At 54.7% G+C, this 20294-nt stretch overlaps 2 protein-coding genes across 5 annotated transcripts in view; one reads left to right on the top strand and one right to left on the bottom strand.

Moving 5' to 3' along the window:
* TJP3 (tight junction protein 3) overlaps positions 1–8613 on the top strand; it is a 41340-nt gene extending 32727 nt beyond the window's left edge. For both annotated transcript variants that reach the window (XM_055371243.2, XM_055371242.2), the window contains exons 15-21: positions 1740–1835; positions 3807–3877; positions 4281–4491; positions 4573–4673; positions 5595–5882; positions 7935–7981; positions 8385–8613. In XM_055371243.2, coding sequence (XP_055227218.1) covers positions 1740–1835; positions 3807–3877; positions 4281–4491; positions 4573–4673; positions 5595–5882; positions 7935–7981; positions 8385–8487 — 917 coding nt within the window. In that variant the 3' untranslated portion in view covers positions 8488–8613. The remainder of the gene's footprint in view (positions 1–1739; positions 1836–3806; positions 3878–4280; positions 4492–4572; positions 4674–5594; positions 5883–7934; positions 7982–8384) is intronic.
* Positions 8614–8682: 69 nt separating this feature from the next.
* APBA3 (amyloid beta precursor protein binding family A member 3) lies at positions 8683–20004 on the bottom strand. Of its 3 annotated transcripts, XM_055371256.2 has the most exons (12): positions 19947–20004; positions 19342–19652; positions 17476–18088; positions 17348–17387; positions 11991–12136; positions 11815–11901; positions 11561–11722; positions 10616–10786; positions 10304–10516; positions 9236–9355; positions 8992–9132; positions 8683–8900 (listed from the first exon to the last, which is right to left on the bottom strand). In XM_055371256.2, exons 3-12 carry the CDS (start codon positions 18049–18051, stop codon positions 8829–8831), a joined length of 1728 nt encoding a protein of 575 aa, XP_055227231.1. In that variant the 5' UTR covers positions 18052–18088; positions 19342–19652; positions 19947–20004; the 3' UTR covers positions 8683–8828. The 3 variants fall into 3 exon arrangements, with proteins under 3 accessions (XP_055227231.1, XP_055227232.1, XP_055227233.1); XM_055371257.2 differs by lacking the exon at positions 19947–20004 and having other exon boundaries at positions 10343–10516; positions 19342–19506; XM_055371258.2 differs by lacking the exons at positions 10304–10516; positions 19947–20004 and having other exon boundaries at positions 19342–19504.
* Positions 20005–20294: the final 290 nt, after the last annotated feature.

Raw genomic sequence — 20294 nt, forward strand, 5'->3', positions numbered from 1 at the left:
GGGGTTTCACCATGTTGGCCAGGCTGGTCTTGAACTCCTGACCTCACGATCCACCCGCTTCAGCCTCCCAAAATGCTGAGATTACAGGCGTGAGCCACCACGCCCGGCCTCTACATCAAATTTAAAAAGATAGCTGGGCATGGTGGTGCATACCTATAGTCCCAGCTACTTGGGAAGCTGAGGCAGGAAGATCGCTTGAGCTTGGGAGGTCGAGGTTGCAGTGAGCTATGATCGCACCACTGCACTCCAGCCTGGGCCACAGATTGACACTGTCTTCAAAAGAAAAAAAAAAAAGCATGTTTCTAACCACTCTCCTTCTATCAAAAATACTTTTGGGGCTGAGTGCGGTGGTCACGCCTGTAATCCCAGCACTTTGGGGGGCTGAGGTGGGAGGATGGCTTGAGCCCAGGAGTTTGAGATCAGCCTGGGCAACACAGCGAGACCTCGTCTCTATGAAAATAAAAAAAATTGGGCCGGGCGCGGTGGCTCACGCCTGTAATCCCAGCACTTTGGGAGGCCGAGGTGTAATCCCAGCACTTTGGGAGGTGGGTGGATCACCTGAGTTCAGGAATTCGAGACCAGCCTGGCCAACGTGGTGAAACCCCGTCTCTACTGAAAATACAAAAATTAGCCGGGCGTGGTGGTGGGCGTCTGTAATCCCAGCTACTCAGGAGGCTGAGGCAGGAGAATCACTTGGACCTGGGAGGTGGAGGTTGCAGTGAGCCAAGATCAAGCTACTGCACCCCCAGCCTGGGTGACACAGCAAGACTCTGTCTCAAAAAAATAAGTAAATAAGCCAGGTGCGGTGGCTCATGCCTGTAATCCCAGCACTTTGGGAGGCCGAGGCGGGCGGATCACGAGGTCAGGAGTTCGAGATCAGCTTGACCAACGTGGTGAAACCCAATTTCTACTAAAAATACAAAAATTAGCCAGGCATGGTGGCACACGCCTGTAATCCCAGCTACTCAGGAGGCTAAGGCAGGAGAATTGCATGAACCTGGAAGGTGAAGGTTGCAGTGAGCCAAGATTGCGCCACTGCACTCCAGCCTGGGCGACAGAGCTAGACTCCATCTCAAAAAAAAAAGTAAATAAAATAAAGGGAGAAAGAGAAGGATTAAGTTGCAAAGACCCTGGGCCACCACTTTTCTCCCCTCAAGACGCTTCTGTGACTGTTTCTTCAGTGGTAAAATGGTGTATCTGGTAGGCCAGGTGTCAACATACTTTTCCTGCAAAGGATCACATAGTAACTATTTTAGGCTTTGTGGGCTAGTCTCTGGCAGAACTACTCAGCTCTGCTCAAAGGTAGCCATAGACAGGACATAAAGAAATGGCTGTGACTGTGTTTTGATAAAACTTTATTGACAAACACATGCGGTGGGCCAGATGTGGCCCTCAGGTTGTAGTCTGCTGACCTATGAGTTAGCTAGGTTCAACTGCTAAAAGAGACCCTACAGCCAGGAAGAAAGGGAATGAAGGCAGGAGAGGGGCTTATTCCTGCCCTTGAAGGCGGAACCCAGAAATGTACACATCAATTCTGCTAGTGTTCCATTGGCCATTATTTGGTCATAAGGCTAACCTAGCTGCAAGGGACACTGGGAGATGTAGTATTTGGCTGGGCAGCTATGGTCCTGGTTAAATAGGCTGTTTACTATAAGGAAGTGGAGGGGTTTGTACAACACACTAGCAGTCTTTAATAGCAAATGGGACCCTGATTCTTTCACTGTGTCTCTGCCCCTCAGCCAGTTTCAAGCGCCCGGTAGTGATCCTGGGACCCGTGGCCGACATTGCTATGCAGAAGTTGACTGCTGAGATGCCTGACCAGTTTGAAATCGCAGGTGAGAAGCCAGATCCTCTGGAAACCTCGTTGGTGAATCGTTTCACAACTGTTTTTTTGTGGGGGGTTGGGGGAGAGTTACAATAATGATGGCAAACATGAAGCAGATGGGCCACCAGTGCCCCCTCCAATACCCAAGCCAGACATCCTCAATCCATCTTGGCACCGTTTGTCTGGATAGAACCTCCAAATCCTTCTTAACACAGTTCACCAGGTAGCCATTGCCAATTGAGGCAGAGTGCCACCTGTTATTTGTTTAAGAGAAATTTATTGATCTTCTGAGACAGCAGTGAACAGGACAGGCAAGGTCCCTGGAGAAGACTCCAAATTAACGACTGTAGAAACAATGGCTGGGCGCGGTGGCTCATGCCTGTAATCCCAGCACTTTGGGAGTCCGAGGCGGGTGGATCACGAGGTCAAGAGATTGAGACCATCCTGGCTAACATGGTGAAACCCTGTCTCTACTAAAAATACAAAAATTAGCTAGGTGTGGTGGCGCGTACCTGTAGTCCCAGCTACTCGGGAGGCTGTGGCAGGAGAATTGCTTGAACCCGTGAGGCAGAGGTTGCAGTGAGCCGAGATCATGCCACTGCACTCCAGCCTGACGACGGAATGAGACTCTGTCAAAAAAAAAAAAAAAAAAAGAAACAATTAAGATAGACTAGGAGGCCGGGCGCAGTGGTCAGGAGTTCGAGACCAGCCTGGCCAACATGGTGAAACCGCATCTCTACTAAAAACACAAAAAATTAGCTGGACATGGTGGCGCATGCCTGTAATCTCAGCTACTCAGGAAGCTGAAGTAGGAGACTTGCTTGATCCCAGGAGGCGGAGGGTGCAGTGAGAAGAGATCATGCCACTGCGCTCCAGCCTGGGTGACAGAGGGAGACCCTGTCTCGAAATAAAAAACAAAAAATAGTTAAGATTGCAAATTTTGGCTGGGTGTGGTGGCTCACATGTAAAATCTCAGCACTTTGGGAGGCCAAGGTGTGAGGATGACTTGAGCCTAGGAGTTTGAGACCAGCCTGAGCAACATAGCAAAATCACGTTTCTATAAAAAAGAATTTTTTTAATTAAAAAAGGATGCAAATTTTATGTCTTTTTTTTTTTTTTTTTTTTTTTTCAGTCAGAGTCTTGCTCTGTTGCCCAGGTTGGAGTACAGTGGCAGGATCTCGGCTCACTGCAACCTCTGCCTCCCAGGTTCAAGTGATCCTCCTGCCTTAGCCACCCTAGTAACTGGGATTACAGGCACGCGCCACCATGCCCGGCTAATTTTTGTATTTTTAGTGGAGACAGTTTTCGCTGTTTGGCCAGGCTGGTCTCAAACTTCTGACCTCAGGTGATCCATCCGCCTCAGCCTCCCAAAGTGCTGGGATTACAGGCATGAGCCACTGTGCCCGGCCAATTTTACGTCTTTAACCACAAAAACAACAAGGGGGGATGAGGTCATGTCTCCCTCCTTGAACCCCTCCAGCCATGCCAGGCTGTGTCTTCTTCCTGAAACTTTTGCACAATCCAGGAGGGCTTCCGGGAGGAAGCAGTGCTCCTCTCAGGTCCTAGAAGACAGATAGGGCCAAGAGTGGAGCTTCCTGTGGGGTCGTAGCCTGAGCAGAGCCCTGGAGTTGGAACTGAGTCTGGGAGAGCCAGGGGCTGCAGCTCAGGCTCAGCATCAGGCCTCTGACCCTGCAACCCTGAGCAAGTGGCCTTTTGTCTCTGAGCCTCAGTTTCCCCACCTGCCACATAGGCCAGTACCAGCCACCCACTCCTCAGGAGGAGGAGAGGGCTGAGGTCAGGAGGGGATGTGAGTGCAGTGCCTGGCACTTGGCCAACACGAGTTTCTGCTGCTGTTAGGATTTCTCTCCAGGGCAATGGGGAGCCATGGTGGCTTCTTGAGCAGGGGAGGGGCAGGTAGGCATGAATTTGAGGGGACGGGGGCTGCCCTCCTGAAGCTGCTGGTCCTCTCTCCCGTCCACAGAGACTGTGTCCAGGACCGACAGCCCCTCCAAGATCATCAAACTAGACACCGTGCGAGTGATTGCAGAAAAAGTAAGCCGGGTCCTGCTACGGGTCCCATTTCATGGATGGGGGAAACCGAGGCCTGGGCATCCAACTGAATGTCCTGACCTGTTCTCAGCCCACACCCCACAAGTGCAGTCTCCCATAGAGCCCCTTTTGGAGGCTTTGCGAGGCAGGAGGCCCGAGAAAGACAAGGGCTTCTCGGAGTCAAACAGCAGCCGGCCCTGGGCAGAGGCAGAGAGACTCGAGTTGAGGCTTTGATGCCCAAGATGCTGCGACCTGGGCTGTTACCACCCCCATCCCCAACTTGCTAGCCTGTGGATGTGAGAGGCTGGGGTCCACTCTGACCTCAGACTCTTCATCTTTCCATCTTTCTCTCTCTGTTTACCCTGCTGCAATCCCCCTCACCCCAACGTCCGCCGGCCTGGCCCAGGACAAGCATGCGCTCCTGGACGTGACCCCCTCCGCCATCGAGCGCCTCAACTATGTGCAGTACTACCCCATCGTGGTCTTCTTCATCCCCGAGAGCCGGCCGGCCCTCAAGGCACTGCGCCAGTGGCTGGCGCCTGCCTCCCGCCGCAGCACCCGTCGCCTCTACGCACAAGCCCAGAAGCTGCGGAAACACAGCAGCCACCTCTTCACAGGTTGGGGGGGTGGGTGTCCCAGGGTAGGCGGGTGGGCCCCGGCCTGAGTCTCCTGCACACACTGATGTCCCCTCCCTGCAGCCACCATCCCTCTGAATGGCACGAGTGACACCTGGTACCAGGAGCTCAAGGCCATCATTCGAGAGCAGCAGACGCAGCCCATCTGGACGGCGGAAGATCAGGTACTGCCGCGGTGCGGGTGGGTCGGGGGCAGGGAGGCTCCACAGACGCTGTGCAGGCCCAGCTGGGGTTTGGGGCCTCTGTCGGGAGTTAGGGCTTGGTCAGGGATCAGGACTGTGGCCAGAGTCAAGATGGGACCTGAGACAAGGGTGTTGGACTGGAACTTGGGTGAGATGAGATTGGAGGAGCTGTTTTTTGTTGTTGTTTGATTTGAGATGGAGTCTCATGTCACCCAGGCTGGAGTACAGTGGTGTGATCTGAGCTTGCTGCAACCTCCGCCTCCAGGGTTCAAGTGATTCTCCTGCCTCAGCCTCCTAAGTAGCTGGCACTACAGGCGAGCGCTACCAGGCCCAGCTAATTTTTGTATTTTTAGCAGAGACAAGGTTTCACCATGTTGGCCAGGCTGGGCTCAAACTCCTGACCTCAGGTGATCCACCTGCCTCAGCCTCCCAAAGTGCTGGGATTACAGGCCTGAGCCACCGCGCCCAGCCTGGAGGAGCTGTTTTGAGAATGGAGTCAGTGGGGCACGGGAGCTCATGCCCATAGTCCCAACTACTCAGGAAGCTGAGGCAGGAGAATCGCTTGAACCCAGGAGGCAGAGGTTGCAGTGAGCAGAGATTGCACCACAGCACTCCAGCCTGGCAACAGAGACTCCTTCTCATAAAAAAGAGAGAGAGAATGGAGTCTTCTCTTGGGGCTGGAGTCAAGGTTTGGGGCTCAGCTTGGATTTGGGGGCTGAGCCTCTCAGGTGAAGGGTCAATGGATACAACCCATCCTGGAGTCAACAGAGAAGCCTCCACTGAGGCTCCAGGCTCCAGGCTCCTCACCTTGGTTTGGGACCGGAGTTTGAAGGTGGGGGATGTCGTGGGTGGCGGCTGGGGTCCTGGCCAGGGCCAGCCGCAGCATCCACACCCACCCCACAGCTGGATGGCTCCTTGGAGGACAACCTAGACCTCCCTCACCGCGGCCTGGCCGACAGCTCCGCTGACCTCAGCTGCGACAGCCGTGTTAACAGCGACTACGAGACGGATGGCGAGGGTGGCGCGTACACGGATGGCGAGGGCTACACAGACGGCGAGGCGGGGCCCTACACGGATGTGGATGAGGAGCCCCCGGCTCCAGCCCTGGCCCGGTCCTCGGAGCCCGTGCAGGCAGATGAGCCCCAGAGCCCGAGGGATCGTGGGAGAATCTCGGCTCATCAGGGTGCCCAGGTGCGTCGGACATGGGGGGCAGTCCTGGGAAGGGTCTCCGGAGGGGATGCCAGCACAGAGCAGACACACACTGGGAGCCTGTTTTCTACCAGGACGTCAACAAACACGGCTTCCCTGGTCAGACTGGTTTCTGGGACTCAGACCTGGGGTAGCTGAGACCCACGTGGCACTGAGCAACTTGCAGCATTTTTTTTTGTTTTTTTTTGAGACGCAGTCTCGCTCTGTCGCCCAGGCTGGAGTGCAATGGCGCAATCTTGGCTCACTGCAACCTCCACCTCCCAGGTTCAAGCGATTCTCCTACCTCAGCCTCCTGAGTAGTTGGGATTACAGGCACCTGCCACCATGCCCAGCTGATTTTTGTATTTTTAGTAGAGACGGGGTTTCACCGTTGGTCAGGCTGGTCTTGAACTCCTGACCTTGTAATCCACCCGCCTTGGCCTCCCAAAGTGCTGGGATTACAGGCATGAGCCACTGCACCCAGGCTTTTTTTTTTTTTTTTTTTTTTGAGATAAGAGTTTCGCTTTTGTTGCCCAGGCTGGAGTGCAATGGCGTGATCTCAGCTCACCACAACCTCCGCCTCCCAGGTTCAAGCGATTCTCCTGTCTCAGCCTCTTAAGTAGCTAGGATTACAGGTGTGCACCACCATGCCTGGCTGATTTTATATTTTTAGTACAGACAGGGTTTCTCCATGTTGGTCAGGCTGGTCTGGAACTCCCGCCTCGGCCTCCCAAAGTGCTGGGATTACAGGTGTGAGCCACTGCACCCGGCCTATTTTTTTTTTTTTTTTTTCTGAGTTAGAGTCTCGCTCTGTCACCCAGGCTGGAGTGCAGTGGCACGATCTCGGCTCACTGCAACCTCGGCCTCCTGTGTTCAAGCGTTTCTCCTCCCTCAGACTCCCAGGTAGCTGGGATTACAGGCGAGCACCACCATGCCCAGCTAATTTTTTTTTTTTTTTAAGATATTCTTAGTAGAGACAGGGTTTCACCACGCTGGCCAGGCTGGTCGCCGATTCCTGACCTCAGGTGATCCACGTCAGCCTCTCAGAGTGTTGGGATTAGAGGCGTGAGCCACCGCACCTGGCCTCCAGCCAACATTTTAACCTCTCTGTGCACCTGTTTCCTCATCTAGGACACAGGGTGGATGGTATCAGGCTTGGTGGCACAGGGCAGTGGTGAGCACTCAATGTGCTCAGCCCAAGTTTTGGCACATAGTAGTTGCGTGTCTTTTTGAACTTGACCTATCTAATTTATATATTTTATTTTTTAAATTTTACAGATAGGGTCTTGCCCTGCTGCCCAGGCTGGAGTGCAGTGGTACAATCATAGTTCATTGCGGCCTCCAACTCCTGAGCTAAAGGGAGCCTCTTATCTCAGCCTCCGGAGTAGCTGGGACCACAGGCACGCACCACCACCCACACCCAGCTAATTTTTTTTCATTTTTTGCAGAGATGTGGTCTTGCTATGTTGCCCAGGCTGGTCTCTAACTCCTGGGCTCAAGTGATCCTCCTGCCTTGGCATCTCAAAGTGCTGGGAGTACAGGCGTGAACCACGGCGCCCAGCTGTAGTTGGGTGTTTAACAGTAACAAATGTCTATGTAGCTCTTGGTGTATACGCCTCAGCATCTTCTTCCACACCCTCTCTAGGTCAATGTAAAAATCTCTGAATCAATGACATCTCTGATTAGAATGATTTTCCTGGGGTTGTGCAGTACCCAACCTGCTCAACTGTCCATGGCAGCCTGCATACGGAGCAGCCACTATACTAAGTCCTTTACATACATGAACTCATGGCTGTGGCCCTGTGAGGACTTGCACAGATGAGAAACCCAATTCCCCTTTTGCTGACAGGCTAGGAGGTCTCAGCTAAGGCCTTCCCCTATCCCAGCCTCAGTTTTCTCATTTAGATTTGGGGATGACCTGCAGACTTGTCACGGGGTTAGCAAGTGGGCAGCATGGCCCGGGCCAAGGTGGGGGATGGGATGGAGGTGGTTATTGATCTCGACTCACCATGCTCTGGGGGGAGTTTTGAAGCTCCTCTCTCCCTCTCCTCCAAGGTGGACAGCCGCCACCCCCAGGGACAGTGGCGACAGGACAGCATGCGGTAAGAACCCCATATTCCAGATTGGGGGCCCTCAACCCTTCCCTTGGGACTCAGACTCTGCGGTTAACAAAAAGATCTAGATCCAAGCTATGCCTTCATGGTGCCCCTAGCCTAGTGGGGAAGACAGAGCCTGCCGGAGCCTCTCTAAGCCCCATATAATCAGGGCCAAGGGAGTAGGAATCCACTTCCTGGGAGGCCTAGGAAGGCTTCTTGAAGGGCAGGATATTGCAGCTGGGGCTTTGAGGGATGCATAGGAGTTTGTTAACAAGGCCCTACCCATGAATGCCCAGATGTGCTTATCTCTGCCCACACCCACTGTGCCTAGCACAGTCAGCCTCAGTTTATGGTGAGAAAGCTCACACCCTCCCCACCCACAGCATCTATTCTATTTCCTGATCCCCAGAACCTATGAACGGGAAGCCCTGAAGAAAAAGTTTACACGAGTCCACGATGCGGAGTCCTCCGATGAAGACGGCTATGACTGGGGTCCGGCCACTGACCTATGACCTCTTGCAGGCTGCCAGCTGGTCCGTCCTCCTTCTCCCTCCCTGGGGCTGGGACTCAGTTTCCCATACAGAACCCACAACCTTACCTCCCTCCGCCTGGTCTTTAATAAACAGAGTATTTTCACAGCACTGGCTTCTAGTGGCTTCCAGGAAGGACAAGGTCCTCGGTCCCGTAGACCCTGATCCGAGACTCTGCCAATTGCATAAGCTTTTACTGTTTTTATATTAGGAAATCATACAGGACCAAGAACCGCCGGGGTCCTGGCCAGCCAGGGCAGGCCCAGGATGGGGCTCTGGGGCCATGGAGGCGAAGGCACGGTGGCAGGCAAGGGATGAGGTGGTCACAGGTACACGGGCTGCTCCTGGCCTGTAAGGAGGCGGTATGTGGCAGCTGGCATCGTCTTGATATGCACCTGGGGAGCAGAGGTGGAATGGGGCTCAGGGCAGGCCTGGGCTCGTGGGGGACATGGGGGCGCCCCTGGCCACCACCCACCACCCGCACACCTCGCCATAGGCCTCAGTGAGCAGCTCGATGATGCGGGCGTGTGGCGTGGCCACCACACTCTGCCCATTGATCTCAATGATGCGGTGGCCGACGCGGATGCCCCCACGCTCAGCGATGCCACCACGGAGGAGGCTGCAGATCTGGGGGAGAAAAGAGGGGGACGGGAAAGAGGTGGGGGCTGCTCAGGGGCCGTGCTCAGGGCCGCCCTACCCCCCACCCCGGGGCCAGGGGCCGGGGCCTCACGATGCCGTCCTCCACGCAGAAGCCCAGCTGCTCGCGGGCGTGGGGCCGGTGGATGATGGCGGTGGTGACGGGAGGGCAGTGGACAATGCTGAGTGTCACCGACGTCTGCGACTTCGTCTCCTGTGGGGCGGGGGCCGTTGGCCTCACTCAGCTGCCAGACAGCCTGTCAGGTTGTAGCCCCCTCTGGGCCTCAGTTTACCCTCTCATAAACCAGAGACCTGGAGTCCAGGGGCTCAATTCTGGAAGACCCCCTCAGATGTGATACAGAACAGACTTGGGCCCGGTGGGCATGGGGTCGAAGCTGTCTGACCCGAGCCATATCGCTTCCTTATGGCCAAAAGCCAAGCCGACAGCCGGGCTCTCCAGGCAGGCTGCAAACATCTGTAAGAGGCTGCACGGACTGTGGCCTCATCCCTCTGACGGGGGCAGGTCCCTCCCTATCTCTGGGCCTCAGTTTCCCCATCTCAGCAACAAAGACTGAGACTCAAAAACATGGCCAGGTGCAGTGGCTCACACCTGTAATCCCAGTACTGTGGAAGGCCGAGGCAGGTGGATCACTTGAGGCCAGGAGCTCAAGACCAGCCTGGCCAACATAGTGAGACTCCATCTCTACAAAAAATAAAACAACAAACTGGGCGTGGTGGTGCACACCTGTGGTCCCAGCTACTCGGGAGGCTGAGGAAGGAGATTTGCTTGAGCCCAGAAGGTCAAGGCTGCAATAAGCCAGGTGCACCGCTGCACTCCAGCCTGGGCAACAGTGAGACCTTGTCTCAAACAAACAAACCCCCCCAGAAATCAGCTGTTTCTTGTTAGAGAGAGAGTGGCCCAGCCCTGGAGCTGGGCCACCCGCATTTCCATCCTGGCTCTGGTACTAGGGAGGTGCCCTGGACAAGTGGCCTCCCTTCTCCAGGCCTCAGTTTCCCCAAGGGCACACCAGTGGGCAGGACTTAAAAGTTTGGCTTTGTCCCTCCTGGCTGGGCTGGAGAGACCTGGCCAGGGAGGAGACCTCTCTGGGACTCAGCTCCCCTTCCTGGGAGTGTGGGCGCCCTGCCACACCGGGAAACTCACGCGGACAGCGGCCTGGCACGCAGCCAGGGGCAGACCCACCAGGCTGGTCCCGTTGATGGCGGTCAGGCGGTCCCCGATGCTGAGGGCCCCCGAGCGCTCAGCAGGCCCCCCGTGCAGCAGGTTGGCGATGACGGCTGTGGGCAGCAGGGAGCCCCAGCCCGACTCCACCAGGGCCACGCCCAGGCCCTCCCCTCGCCGCTTCTCGAGGTGCACCTGGGACACACAGGGGGCGTGGAGGCTGCTCGGCAGGGCCCGGTGCAGGTGCACGGTTGTGGGGGGCACCAGGTGGGGGCTGCCCAGCACCTCACTCACCTCCCGGCAGTTGTCACTGTTGGAGAAGTGGTCCAGGTCCCCATTATGGAGGTGGCCGGCGCCTGGGCTCGGGTGCGCGCCCACCTGGCTGGGGTCAATACCGCTTTCCCGTAGGAACTGGCTGTAGGCGGCGGTGAAGGCCTGGCCAATGGCCTGGGCGATGAGCTGGGCCTGCGGGGAGGGGCGGCGCATCCCTGGGGTGTCCCACCCACCTCCTCCAGGTCCCCAAAGTCCCCAGGGTCCTCAGAGCTGAGCCCTTCTGTCCCCACCTGGGGTGAGAGTCCCAGGACACAGCCTTCTGCCTTGGGGCTTTGGGGGAGGTGGAGAGACAGCCGCATCCTGGGGACTCTACAGGAAGAAGGAAGGGGAGGGGCAGCCCTGGGCTGGGGGGACGATGAGGGAGGCAGCTCCCTGCGCGTGGGCTGTGGGAAAAGCTATCAGAGACCCAGCCAGGGGGCCTGGGGCCTCATGGGTGGCAGGGACAGCCCAGGAGCGGGCAAGGTTTCCGGGAGTCGGCCGAGAGTCTTGGAGTCTTATAGGAGGCTGGACGCAGTGGCTCACGCCTGTAATTGCAGCACTTTGGGAGGCTGAGGTGGGTGGATCGCTTGAGCCCAGGAGTTTGAGACCGTGTTCACCTGGGCAACAGAGCGAGACCGTGTCTCTATAAAAAACACAAAAATTAGCCAGGCATGGTGATACCCCCGTGGTCCCAGCTACTAGAGAGGCTGAAGTGGGAGGATCGCTTGAGCCTGGAAGGTTGAGGCTGCAGTGAACTATGATTGCGCCACTGCACTCCAGCCTGGGTGACAGAAGGAGACCTTGTCCCAAAAAAAGAATTAAAAAATAAGCTTATGGGAGGGAGGTTAAATGCATGGCCCACTGAGGGAGGCAACAGTTGCAGTGAGGAGGGCCTCAGGAGGGTGGCCCCGCGCCCTGGCTGCTCACGTCCTCCGCGTAGAATACGTGGCAGAGCATCTTGTAGAGGCGGCGGCCGTGGTCCTGGGGTGCCGGCCTCCGTGCCAGCCGCCGCCGCGCCATCAGCACCAGCACGCAGCCGATGTCGGCTGTGTAGGAGATGGTATGCAGGGCGTGGTCCATCATGGCCTCCTGGGGCGGGAGAGGCAGCCCGGGTGGGTTGGGGGGCCGTGCCAGGCTCGATCACCCCACCCGCATCCCTGGGGCGGGTCCCTGCCCCGTACCTGGGAGTCCGCTGTCAAGACCTTGATCCTCTTGGTGGAGACGAACAGGTCCACCTCCGTCATGGGCTGGGTCTCCCCATCGGGGGCCTGTGGGTGGCGGCGTGGGAGGTGGAGGCCCCTACAGACCCAGCCTGCAGCCCACCCGCCTGCCCGCCCGCCCCCGGCCGCCCCCTCACCTTGACGCGGTCCATGGCCTCCCGGGCCTGGGCCATGCGCGTGCTGGTGGGCGGGTTCCGTTCCGACACCAGCTGGGTGGACCCCAGGTACCTGGCCCCAAATATGACACCGTCCAGGAGGTCTTCATGGTCACAGGGACCAGGCACTGAGGGCGACAGCGGAGAGGGTCAGCCCTCAGGGGCCCACTCCCACAGGCTCTGCCCCAGGGCTGCGCTCTCCGAGATGGCCGGGATGGTTCTAGCTGGTGGCTTAGCACTCTCCAGCCAGGAAGCACAGCCCACTGTTCTAGAACCATCCAAGCAGCCTGGCCCTCACAGGTCTAGAACCTTCTGTCCATCCCTCAAGGACTCGCAGGTGGGAAACCAGTGAGTCCAGGCCATGGCTGGATTCAAAGCCAGATCTAGCACCCACAGATACCTTCACCCCGTGTCCCCAGAATTCCATGATCAGGCCAGAACCAGACAGTCCCACTCCGGTTTTTTTTTTTTTGAGACACGGTCTCGCTCTGTCGCCCAGGCTGGAGCTCGGTGGTGTGATCTCAGCTCACTGCAACCTCCGCTTCCTGGGTTCAAACGATTCTCCTGCCTCAGTCTCATGAGTAGCTGGGATTACAGGCGCCCACCACCACGCCTGGCTAGTTTTTGTATTTTTAGTAGAGACGGGGTTTCGCCATGTTGGCCAGGCTGGTCTCAAACTCCCGACCTCAAGTGATCCACCCGCCTTGGCCTCCTAAAGTAATGGGATGACAGGCGTGAGCCACGGTGCTCCACCCCCCACTCCAATTTCTAAACCTCCACAACATTCTAGAACCACAGTGGACCCCTGCTTCTTGGTTCTGGAATTCCCTCCATCAATCTAGAACTGGCCAGCTCTGCCCACTGTTCTAGAACCGTCTGCAGTCAGCCCAGGATAGCAGGCAGCTCTGTTCCCGGGTTGTAGAACCACTCAGAACAGAGACAGACCTGGCTGCCTGTCTAAAATTCCCATACTCTCCAGAACCCCAGCTGGTTCTGACCCTTGATTCCAGAACTCTCTGACAGGTCTCACAGCAATTCTGTCAGGAGTTTTAGAAACTTATTATCACTCTAGAATCAGACTTCTCTGCTCCGTGATTCCAGAACATCTTAATCACAATCGCGTCAGGCAGCTCTTCCTGTGGTTCTAGAATCTCCCTTCAGTAGTTCACACCTTTGGCTACACCAGGGATTCTAAGAATTACCTGACCAGTCAAGGAACAAACAATTCTGTTCCAGGAGAATTCTAGACAGTTCCAGAATACTCCCAACCCAGCCCAGAACTACATAAAGCTTTACTCCTGGCTGGGTGTCATGGCTCACGTCTGTAACCCCAGCACTTTGGGAGGCCGAGGGGGGTGGATCACCTGAGGTCAGGAGTTCGAGACCTGCCTGGCCAACATGGCGAAACCCCGTCTCTACTAAAAATACAAAATTAGCTGGGCGTGGTGGCGCATGCCTGTAATCCCAGCTACTTGAAAGCTGAGGCGGGAGAATCACTTGAACCCAGGAGGTGGAGGTTGCAGTGAGCCGAGAGAGATCGCACCACTGCACACCAGCCTGGGTGACAGAGCAAGATTCCGTCTCCAAAAACAAAAAGAAAAGAAAAAAAACAAGCTTTACTCCCATGGTTCTAGAATTCCCTGAGCTACCCAGAGCCAGACAGCTCTGCCAGTGGCCCTAGAACATTCTAACCAGTAACTACGGCTCTTTGGTTTAGAACCACGGGTGTAGGGCCCAGTTCTGGACACCCCTAAGTGAAATTCACCCTACACCACAGTCGGTTCTGCCCACTATCCTTCATGATCTAAGCATTCTGGAACAAGAGCTCCACTCTGGGGTTCTAGAGAGATATGCCATTCACTGTGGTAGCCACCAGGCACATGTATCTATCACAGACTTGAAATGTGGCTCGACTGAATAGAGATGTAAATAGAAAATACACGCTAGATATTGAAGATTTAGTATGAAAAAAAGTAATTTAAGGCCAGGCATGGTGGTCCACGCCTGTAATCCCAGCACTTTGGGAGGCAGAGGCGGGCGGATCACCTGAGGTCAGGAGTTTGAGACCAGCCTGGCCAACATGGTGAAACCCCGTCTCTACTAAAAATACCAAAATTAGCTGGGCATGGTGGCAGGCGCCTGTAATCCCAGCTACTCGGGAGGCTAAGTAAGGAGAATCACTTGAACCCAGGAGGCAGAGGTTGCAGTGAGCCAAGATTGCACCATTGCACTCCAGCCTGGGCAACAAGGTGAGACTGTGTCTCAAAAAAATAAAAAAGTAAATTAAAAATATTGATTGTATGTTGAAATAATATTTTAAATATGTTAGCTTAATTAAAATGTTATTAAAGTTAATTTCTTAGCCAGGTATGGTGGCGTACGCCTATAGTTCCAGTTACTCAGGAGGCTGAGGCAAGAGAATCGCTTGAAGCTGGGAGGCGGAGGTTGCGGTGAGCTGAGATCGCGCCACTGCACTGCAGCCTGGGCGACAGAGCGAGACTCCGTCTCAGTTTAAAAAAAAAAAAAAAGGTTATTTCACCTGTTTTTAATTTTTTAACGTGGATAACTACAAAATTTTAAATCACATATGGCTCACGTTGTATTTCTATTGTAGTTCCATCTAGAACTTTCTGATTACACTATAATTGGACAGCTCTGCCCAGGGTTCTAGAACACCAGATAACTATTCCCTCCATGGTTCTAGAATTCTCCAGTCTGAGTAGAACCAGATGCCTCTGTTCACCAATTCTGAGCATTCTCATCAGCCCAGATTCCTTTACCCTAGAAACAGACAAAATGCCAAGCCCTGGAACTCCCTAGGTGTCACAGCTCTGCTCGATTCTAGAACCTTCTTAAGAGCTATAGATTCAAACCAGTTTTTCTCTCTGCAACCACAAAACTGTTTTTTTTCTTTTTTTTGAGACACTGTCTCACTGTCACCCAGGCTGGAGTGCAGTGGCACAATCTTAGCTCACTGCAGCCTCAAGTGATCCTCCCACCTCAGCCTCCCAAGTAGCTGGGATTACAGACCCATGCCACGTGCCTGGCTAATTTTGGGGGTGGATTTTATTTTTGTGGAGACAGGGTTTTGCTGTGTGGCCCAGGCTGGTCTCGAACTCCTGGGCTCAAGCGATCCTCCCACATCAGCCTCCCAAAGTGCTGGGATTACAGATGTGAGCCACCCTTCCCGGCCAGAACTTACTATCTGACCTATATCCTTAGCGAAGTGTAGAACACAGGCTGGCCGCGGTGGCTCACACCTGTAATCCCAGCATTTTGGGAGGCTGAGGCGGGTGGATCACAAGGTCAGGAGTTTGAGACCAGCCTGACCAAGACGGTGAAACCCCGTCTCTACTAAAAATACAAAAATTAGCTGGGCACGGTGGCGGACGCTTGTAATCTCAGCTACTCAGGAGGCTGAAGCAGGAGAATCACTTGAACCTGGGCGGCAGAGGTTGAAGTGAGCTGAGATTGCACCACTGAAAAAAAAAGTCTAGAACATTCCAGAGGGCCAGAAATTGTTCTTCCCATGCTTTTAGGGCACGGCTTGGCAAACATTTTCTGTAAAGGGCCAAAGAGTAAATATTTTCAGCCTTGTAGGTCACAAGGTCTCTGCTGCAGCTACTCACCTCTGCCATTCTAACAGCAGAGCAGCCATGGACGACACATGAATAACAAAGCATAATGTGTACCAATAAAACTTTATTTATGTACACTGAAATTTGTTTTTCTTTTTTTAGAGACGGAGTCTCACTCTATCGCCCAGGCTGGAGTGCAATGGCGTGATCTCAGCTCACCGCAACCTCTGCCTCCCGGGTTCATGTGATTCTCCTGCCTCAGCCTCCTGAGTAGCTGGGATTACAGGCGTGCACTACCATGCCCGGCTAATTTTTGTATATTTAGTAGAGACGGGGTTTCACCAGTGTTGGCCAGGCTGGTCTCCAACTCCTGACCTCGTGATCTGCCCATCTCAGCCTCCCAAAGTGCTGGGATTATAGGCGTGAGCCACCGCGCCCGGCTTATGCACACTGAAATTTGACTTGCATTTTTTTATTTTTGAGACAGAGTCTCGCTCTGTTGCCTAGGCTGTAGTGCAGTGGCGTGCGGTGATCTCAGCTCACCGCAGTCTCGACCTCCTGGGCTCAAGAACTTCTCCCGCCTCAATCTCCTGAGTAGCTGGGACTACAGGCATGCACCGCCACACCTGGCTAACTTTAAACATTTTTTGTAGAGATGGGGTCTTGCTACGTTGCCCAGGCTGGTCTCCAACTCCCGGGCTCAAGCGATCCTCCTGCCTCAGCCTCCCAAAGAGCTGGGATTACATGTGTGAGCCACCATATCCAGCCTAGTATATCATTTTCACATGTCAAGAAATAGTATTCTTTGGCCAGGCACGGTGGCTCACGCTTGTAATCCCAGCACTTTGGGAGGCCAAGGTGGGCGGATCACAAGGTCAGGAGTTCAAGACCAGCCTGGCCAACACAGTGAAACCCCATCTCTACTAAAAATACAAAAATTAGCTGGGCATGGTGGTGAGCACCTGTAATCCCAGCTACTTGGGAGGCTGAGGCAGGAGAATCACTTGAACCCAGGAGGCGGAAGTTGCAGTGAGCCGGGATCACGCCACTGCACTCCAAGCCTGGGTGACAGACTCCGTCTCAAAAAGAAATAAAGAAATAGTATTCTTCTTTCAATGAAAAAAAAAGTCAATTAAAAATGCAAAGGCCACCCGGGCACGGTGGCTCACGCCTATAATCTCAGTACTCTGGGAGGCAGATCGCTTGAGCTCAGGAGTTTGAAACCAGCTTGGGCAACATGGTGAAACCCCATTTCTACCCAAATAAATACGAAATAAAATTAGCTGGGCGTGGTGGCACGCACCTGTAGTCTCAGCTATTTGGGAAACTGAGGTGGGAGGATCGCTTGAACCTGGGAGATGGAGGTTGCAGTGAGCTGAGATCGAGCCACTGCACTCCAGCCTGGATAACAGAAGTCATCAAAAAAAGTAAACAAGCCCCAAAACGCAAAAACCATCTTTAACTCGAGACCTACGTGAGCAGGCAATGAGTTGGGTCTGGCCCGACGACGACGATTTGCCAAGCCCGGTTCTAGAACCGAGTGCTGCCAATGGCCGGAGCTGCCCCACAGTCCCCTTCTCACTCTACCCCGTTTTCAAGGCTGGCTCTCCTCTCCCTGGCCAGCCGGAATCTGCTCGAAACCACCCTCAGAGGCTCCCGAGAACCTCGTCCTTACTGGCAAGCTGTTGCCAGGCTGGTGAGCCTGATTCTGGCTGTCTAGGGGCCTTCAGTGCCTGAGGCTAGGGTGGGCGGGACACTCACCCTCCTGGGGGGCAGGGTAGGAAGCCAGGGTCTCGGGGCTCTGGAAGAAGATAGAGGAGGGGCAGGACTGAGTCCCCTTGCTTGGTTCCAGGCAGTCCAGGATGCCTGGAGGGCGGGGCGGGCACTACCTGGGCACCAGCGGGTGGCTCTTCAGGTGTGACTAGAGGCACCGTCTCCAGCCAGGGTTCCGGGGAACTGCTTGAGCTCCTGCTGCCCTCCTGCTCAGCAGAGGCCCCCTCCGCCCATTCTGGGGAGTCAGAATCCTCATCTGGGTCCTCAGGGGGCTGCAACAGTCGGGGGGCAGGCTCTAGAGGCTCTTCAGGACCAGTCTGGGAAGGAGGGCATTCCTCGCAGTGCAAGAGGCCCAGCAGGTCATCCCGGCCAGCTTCGGCAGACAGGAGCCCGTGGGCATCAGCAATCTCCTGGGAGGCCAGGCCGTGGCCTGTGGCAATGTGTAGGGGACAGGGGGCTCCATCTGGGGATGGGCCCACCAGATCGCCTGGCAGAGCTTCAAACTGCTGCACCAGCTCCTGAATGCTTGACTCATCAAGTTCCATCCGACTGAGGCTGCCGGGGCCTCCTGGCGCAGGGTCCCACTGGCTGTCAGGGGTGAGGTCCTCCGAGGGCACAAGAATGTCCCTGGGCCCCTCCAAGTCCATGGCTGGAGGCCCCGAAGGGGATCGGGAAATTGTGGGGAAGTCCATGCCTGGACTCCAGGCTTAGGCCGGCATCTTCAGGCAGCTGAAAGAGAGAGAGTCAGCACTGAGGTTTCACCCGGGTACAGTGGCTCATGCCTGTAATCCCAGAATTTTGGGAGGCCCAGAAGGGCTGACTGAACCCAGAAGTTCAAGATCAGCCTGGGCAACATAGCAAGACCCTCTCTCTACAAAAAATACAAAAAATTAAGGCCGGGCACAGTGGCTCACGCCTGTAATTCCCAGCACTTTGTGAGGCCGAGGGGGGCAGATCATCGGGTCAGGAGTTTGAGACCAGCCTGACTAACATGGTGAAATTCTGTCTCTACTAAAAATACAAAAAATTAGCCGGGTGTGGTGGCAGGCACCTGTAATCCCAGCTACTCAAGAGGCTGAGGCAGGAGAATCGCCTGAACCCAGGAGGCGGAGGTTGCAGTGAGCTGAGATCGTGCCATTGCAGTCCAAGCTGGGCGACAGACGAGACTGTCTCAAAAAAAAAAAAAAAAAAAACACAAAAAACTAGCTAGGGGTGGTGGTGTAGGCTGTAGTCCCAGCTACTTGGGAGGCTGAGGTGGGAGGATCACCTGAGCCAGGGGAGGCAGAGGCTGCAGTGAGCCTTGATTGTGCCACTGCACTCCAGCCTGGGTGACAGAGTGAGGCCCTGTCTTAAAAAAACAAAAAACAAACAAACCCGAAAAACAAAAAACTTGAGGTTTCCCGGGTGCCTATCCGGTCCTAGGCTCTAGCTGGGTACTGTTCATACAGGGCACATAATTTAATCCCCACTAACCCTTGCAAGGAAGTTAGGATTCCCGTTTTACAGATGAAGAAACTGAGACACAGAATGAGGAGGTGTGAGGCAGTGGCTTCCCGAGCCCCTGTGTCATCCCCGACCTCTCTCAACTAATGGAGTCTGTTCACTCCAGCCCTGGTTCTTCCAGGTCCTCCTCCCTCGAGACGCGGAACCCAGGCTGGAGACCCAGACCTCACACCCTGACTCTACCGACTGGTCAGAGGCAGGTCCCCAAGAGACCCCAGACCCAAGACCCCAGTCCCATGACCTCAACCCCCAATACCTCCATCCAGAACTTTAGACCCAGGACCCTGGACTTAATACCAGAGACCCAAGACGCCATAAGGCGGACCCCAGTCTCCAAACCTCCAATGCTACCCCAAGATCGACTCCAGACTCAGACCCCGACTTCAGGACCCAGCCCCAGGCCCAGACCCTAGTCCGCCCTCAGACCGAAGACTTCAAGCGCCGACTCAGACCGCGCTCTGCACCTCGAGGACACTCACTTCCCAAATCGAGGCCGCCTCAGCCCCGCGCAGCCTCCAGGACCCCGCTCCCCACGGACGGCCCCGACGTAGCCCGGGCCGCGCCCCCAGAAGGCGCAGCTCGGGGATTCCCGGTCCCGGCGCCTGCTCCTCTATCCGCGCAGCGCCCTGGCCCATTGAGCATGCGCGGCCTCGCGAGGCCTGCTGGGAAATGTAGTTCTCCCACCCAGCCTCTCCACGCGGGGGCGCTGGAACAACTGCAGGTGTTGGAGGGGAGTTCGAATCCCAGGCTTCCCGGCCCGCAGACTGCCCTGCAGGACCTGTTTGTTCTCCTGCAAAATAGGGTTAATAATCACTGCCTGGCTCTGGGGGCTGTGTTCATTATTCCAAAGGATGGCAGATGAGGAGAAGTGGGGTTGGGAAATATTAAAGAAGTGTGAGAGGTGGTTTCCTTGGGACCTTGAGGCACCAGAAGCGTCGTGGAGACCCTGTTAAAGACGGACTTTCGGTTTGGCTCACAGTAGGGAGACAGACAGGTGCACCATGGATTTGGGGTCGGCCTGGGAACTTTACCTCCTTCAGAACTCAGTTTCCTCATTATAAGCTGGGGAAAAAATAGTACCTACCTCTTAATTGTGAGGATTAAATTAGATCAAGCGGGTTAAGGATTTAGCAGTAGTAGAGCTGGAAAAGAATATATGAAATATATATTATTAATTTATATGTTATATATAAAACACTATATATTATATGTATTATATATGTTATATATAATGTTAAAAATATAATGTTATAAATATTAACAGTGATTAGACTCCAGCCCTCCTGGAGTGTATTAGACTCATTGTTAATCTTCTTTTTTTAACTTTAAAGCTTTGAATAATTACTCATTGGATGGAATCAGGAACATATAAAGTGTGATATTTTTAGTAAATGTTATGTAATTGAAGAAGGGCAAGAAGTCAATGAAATAT

Source organism: Gorilla gorilla, chromosome 20 (genome assembly GCF_029281585.2).
Source record: "Gorilla gorilla gorilla isolate KB3781 chromosome 20, NHGRI_mGorGor1-v2.1_pri, whole genome shotgun sequence".
NCBI lineage: Eukaryota > Metazoa > Chordata > Mammalia > Primates > Hominidae > Gorilla > Gorilla gorilla.

Excerpts from the sequence above, each read along its gene's own strand:
- APBA3 (XM_055371256.2), bottom strand. The coding sequence starts at position 18,051 with ATGGACTTCCCCACAATTTCCCGATCCCCTTCGGGGCCTCCAGCCATG. Across the intron at positions 17,388-17,475 it reads AGCCACCCGCTGGTGCCCAG|AGCCCCGAGACCCTGGCTTC; the intron begins GTAGTGCCCGCC and ends ATCTTCTTCCAG. Across the intron at positions 10,517-10,615 it reads ACAGTGACAACTGCCGGGAG|GTGCACCTCGAGAAGCGGCG; the intron begins GTGAGTGAGGTG and ends TGTGTGTCCCAG.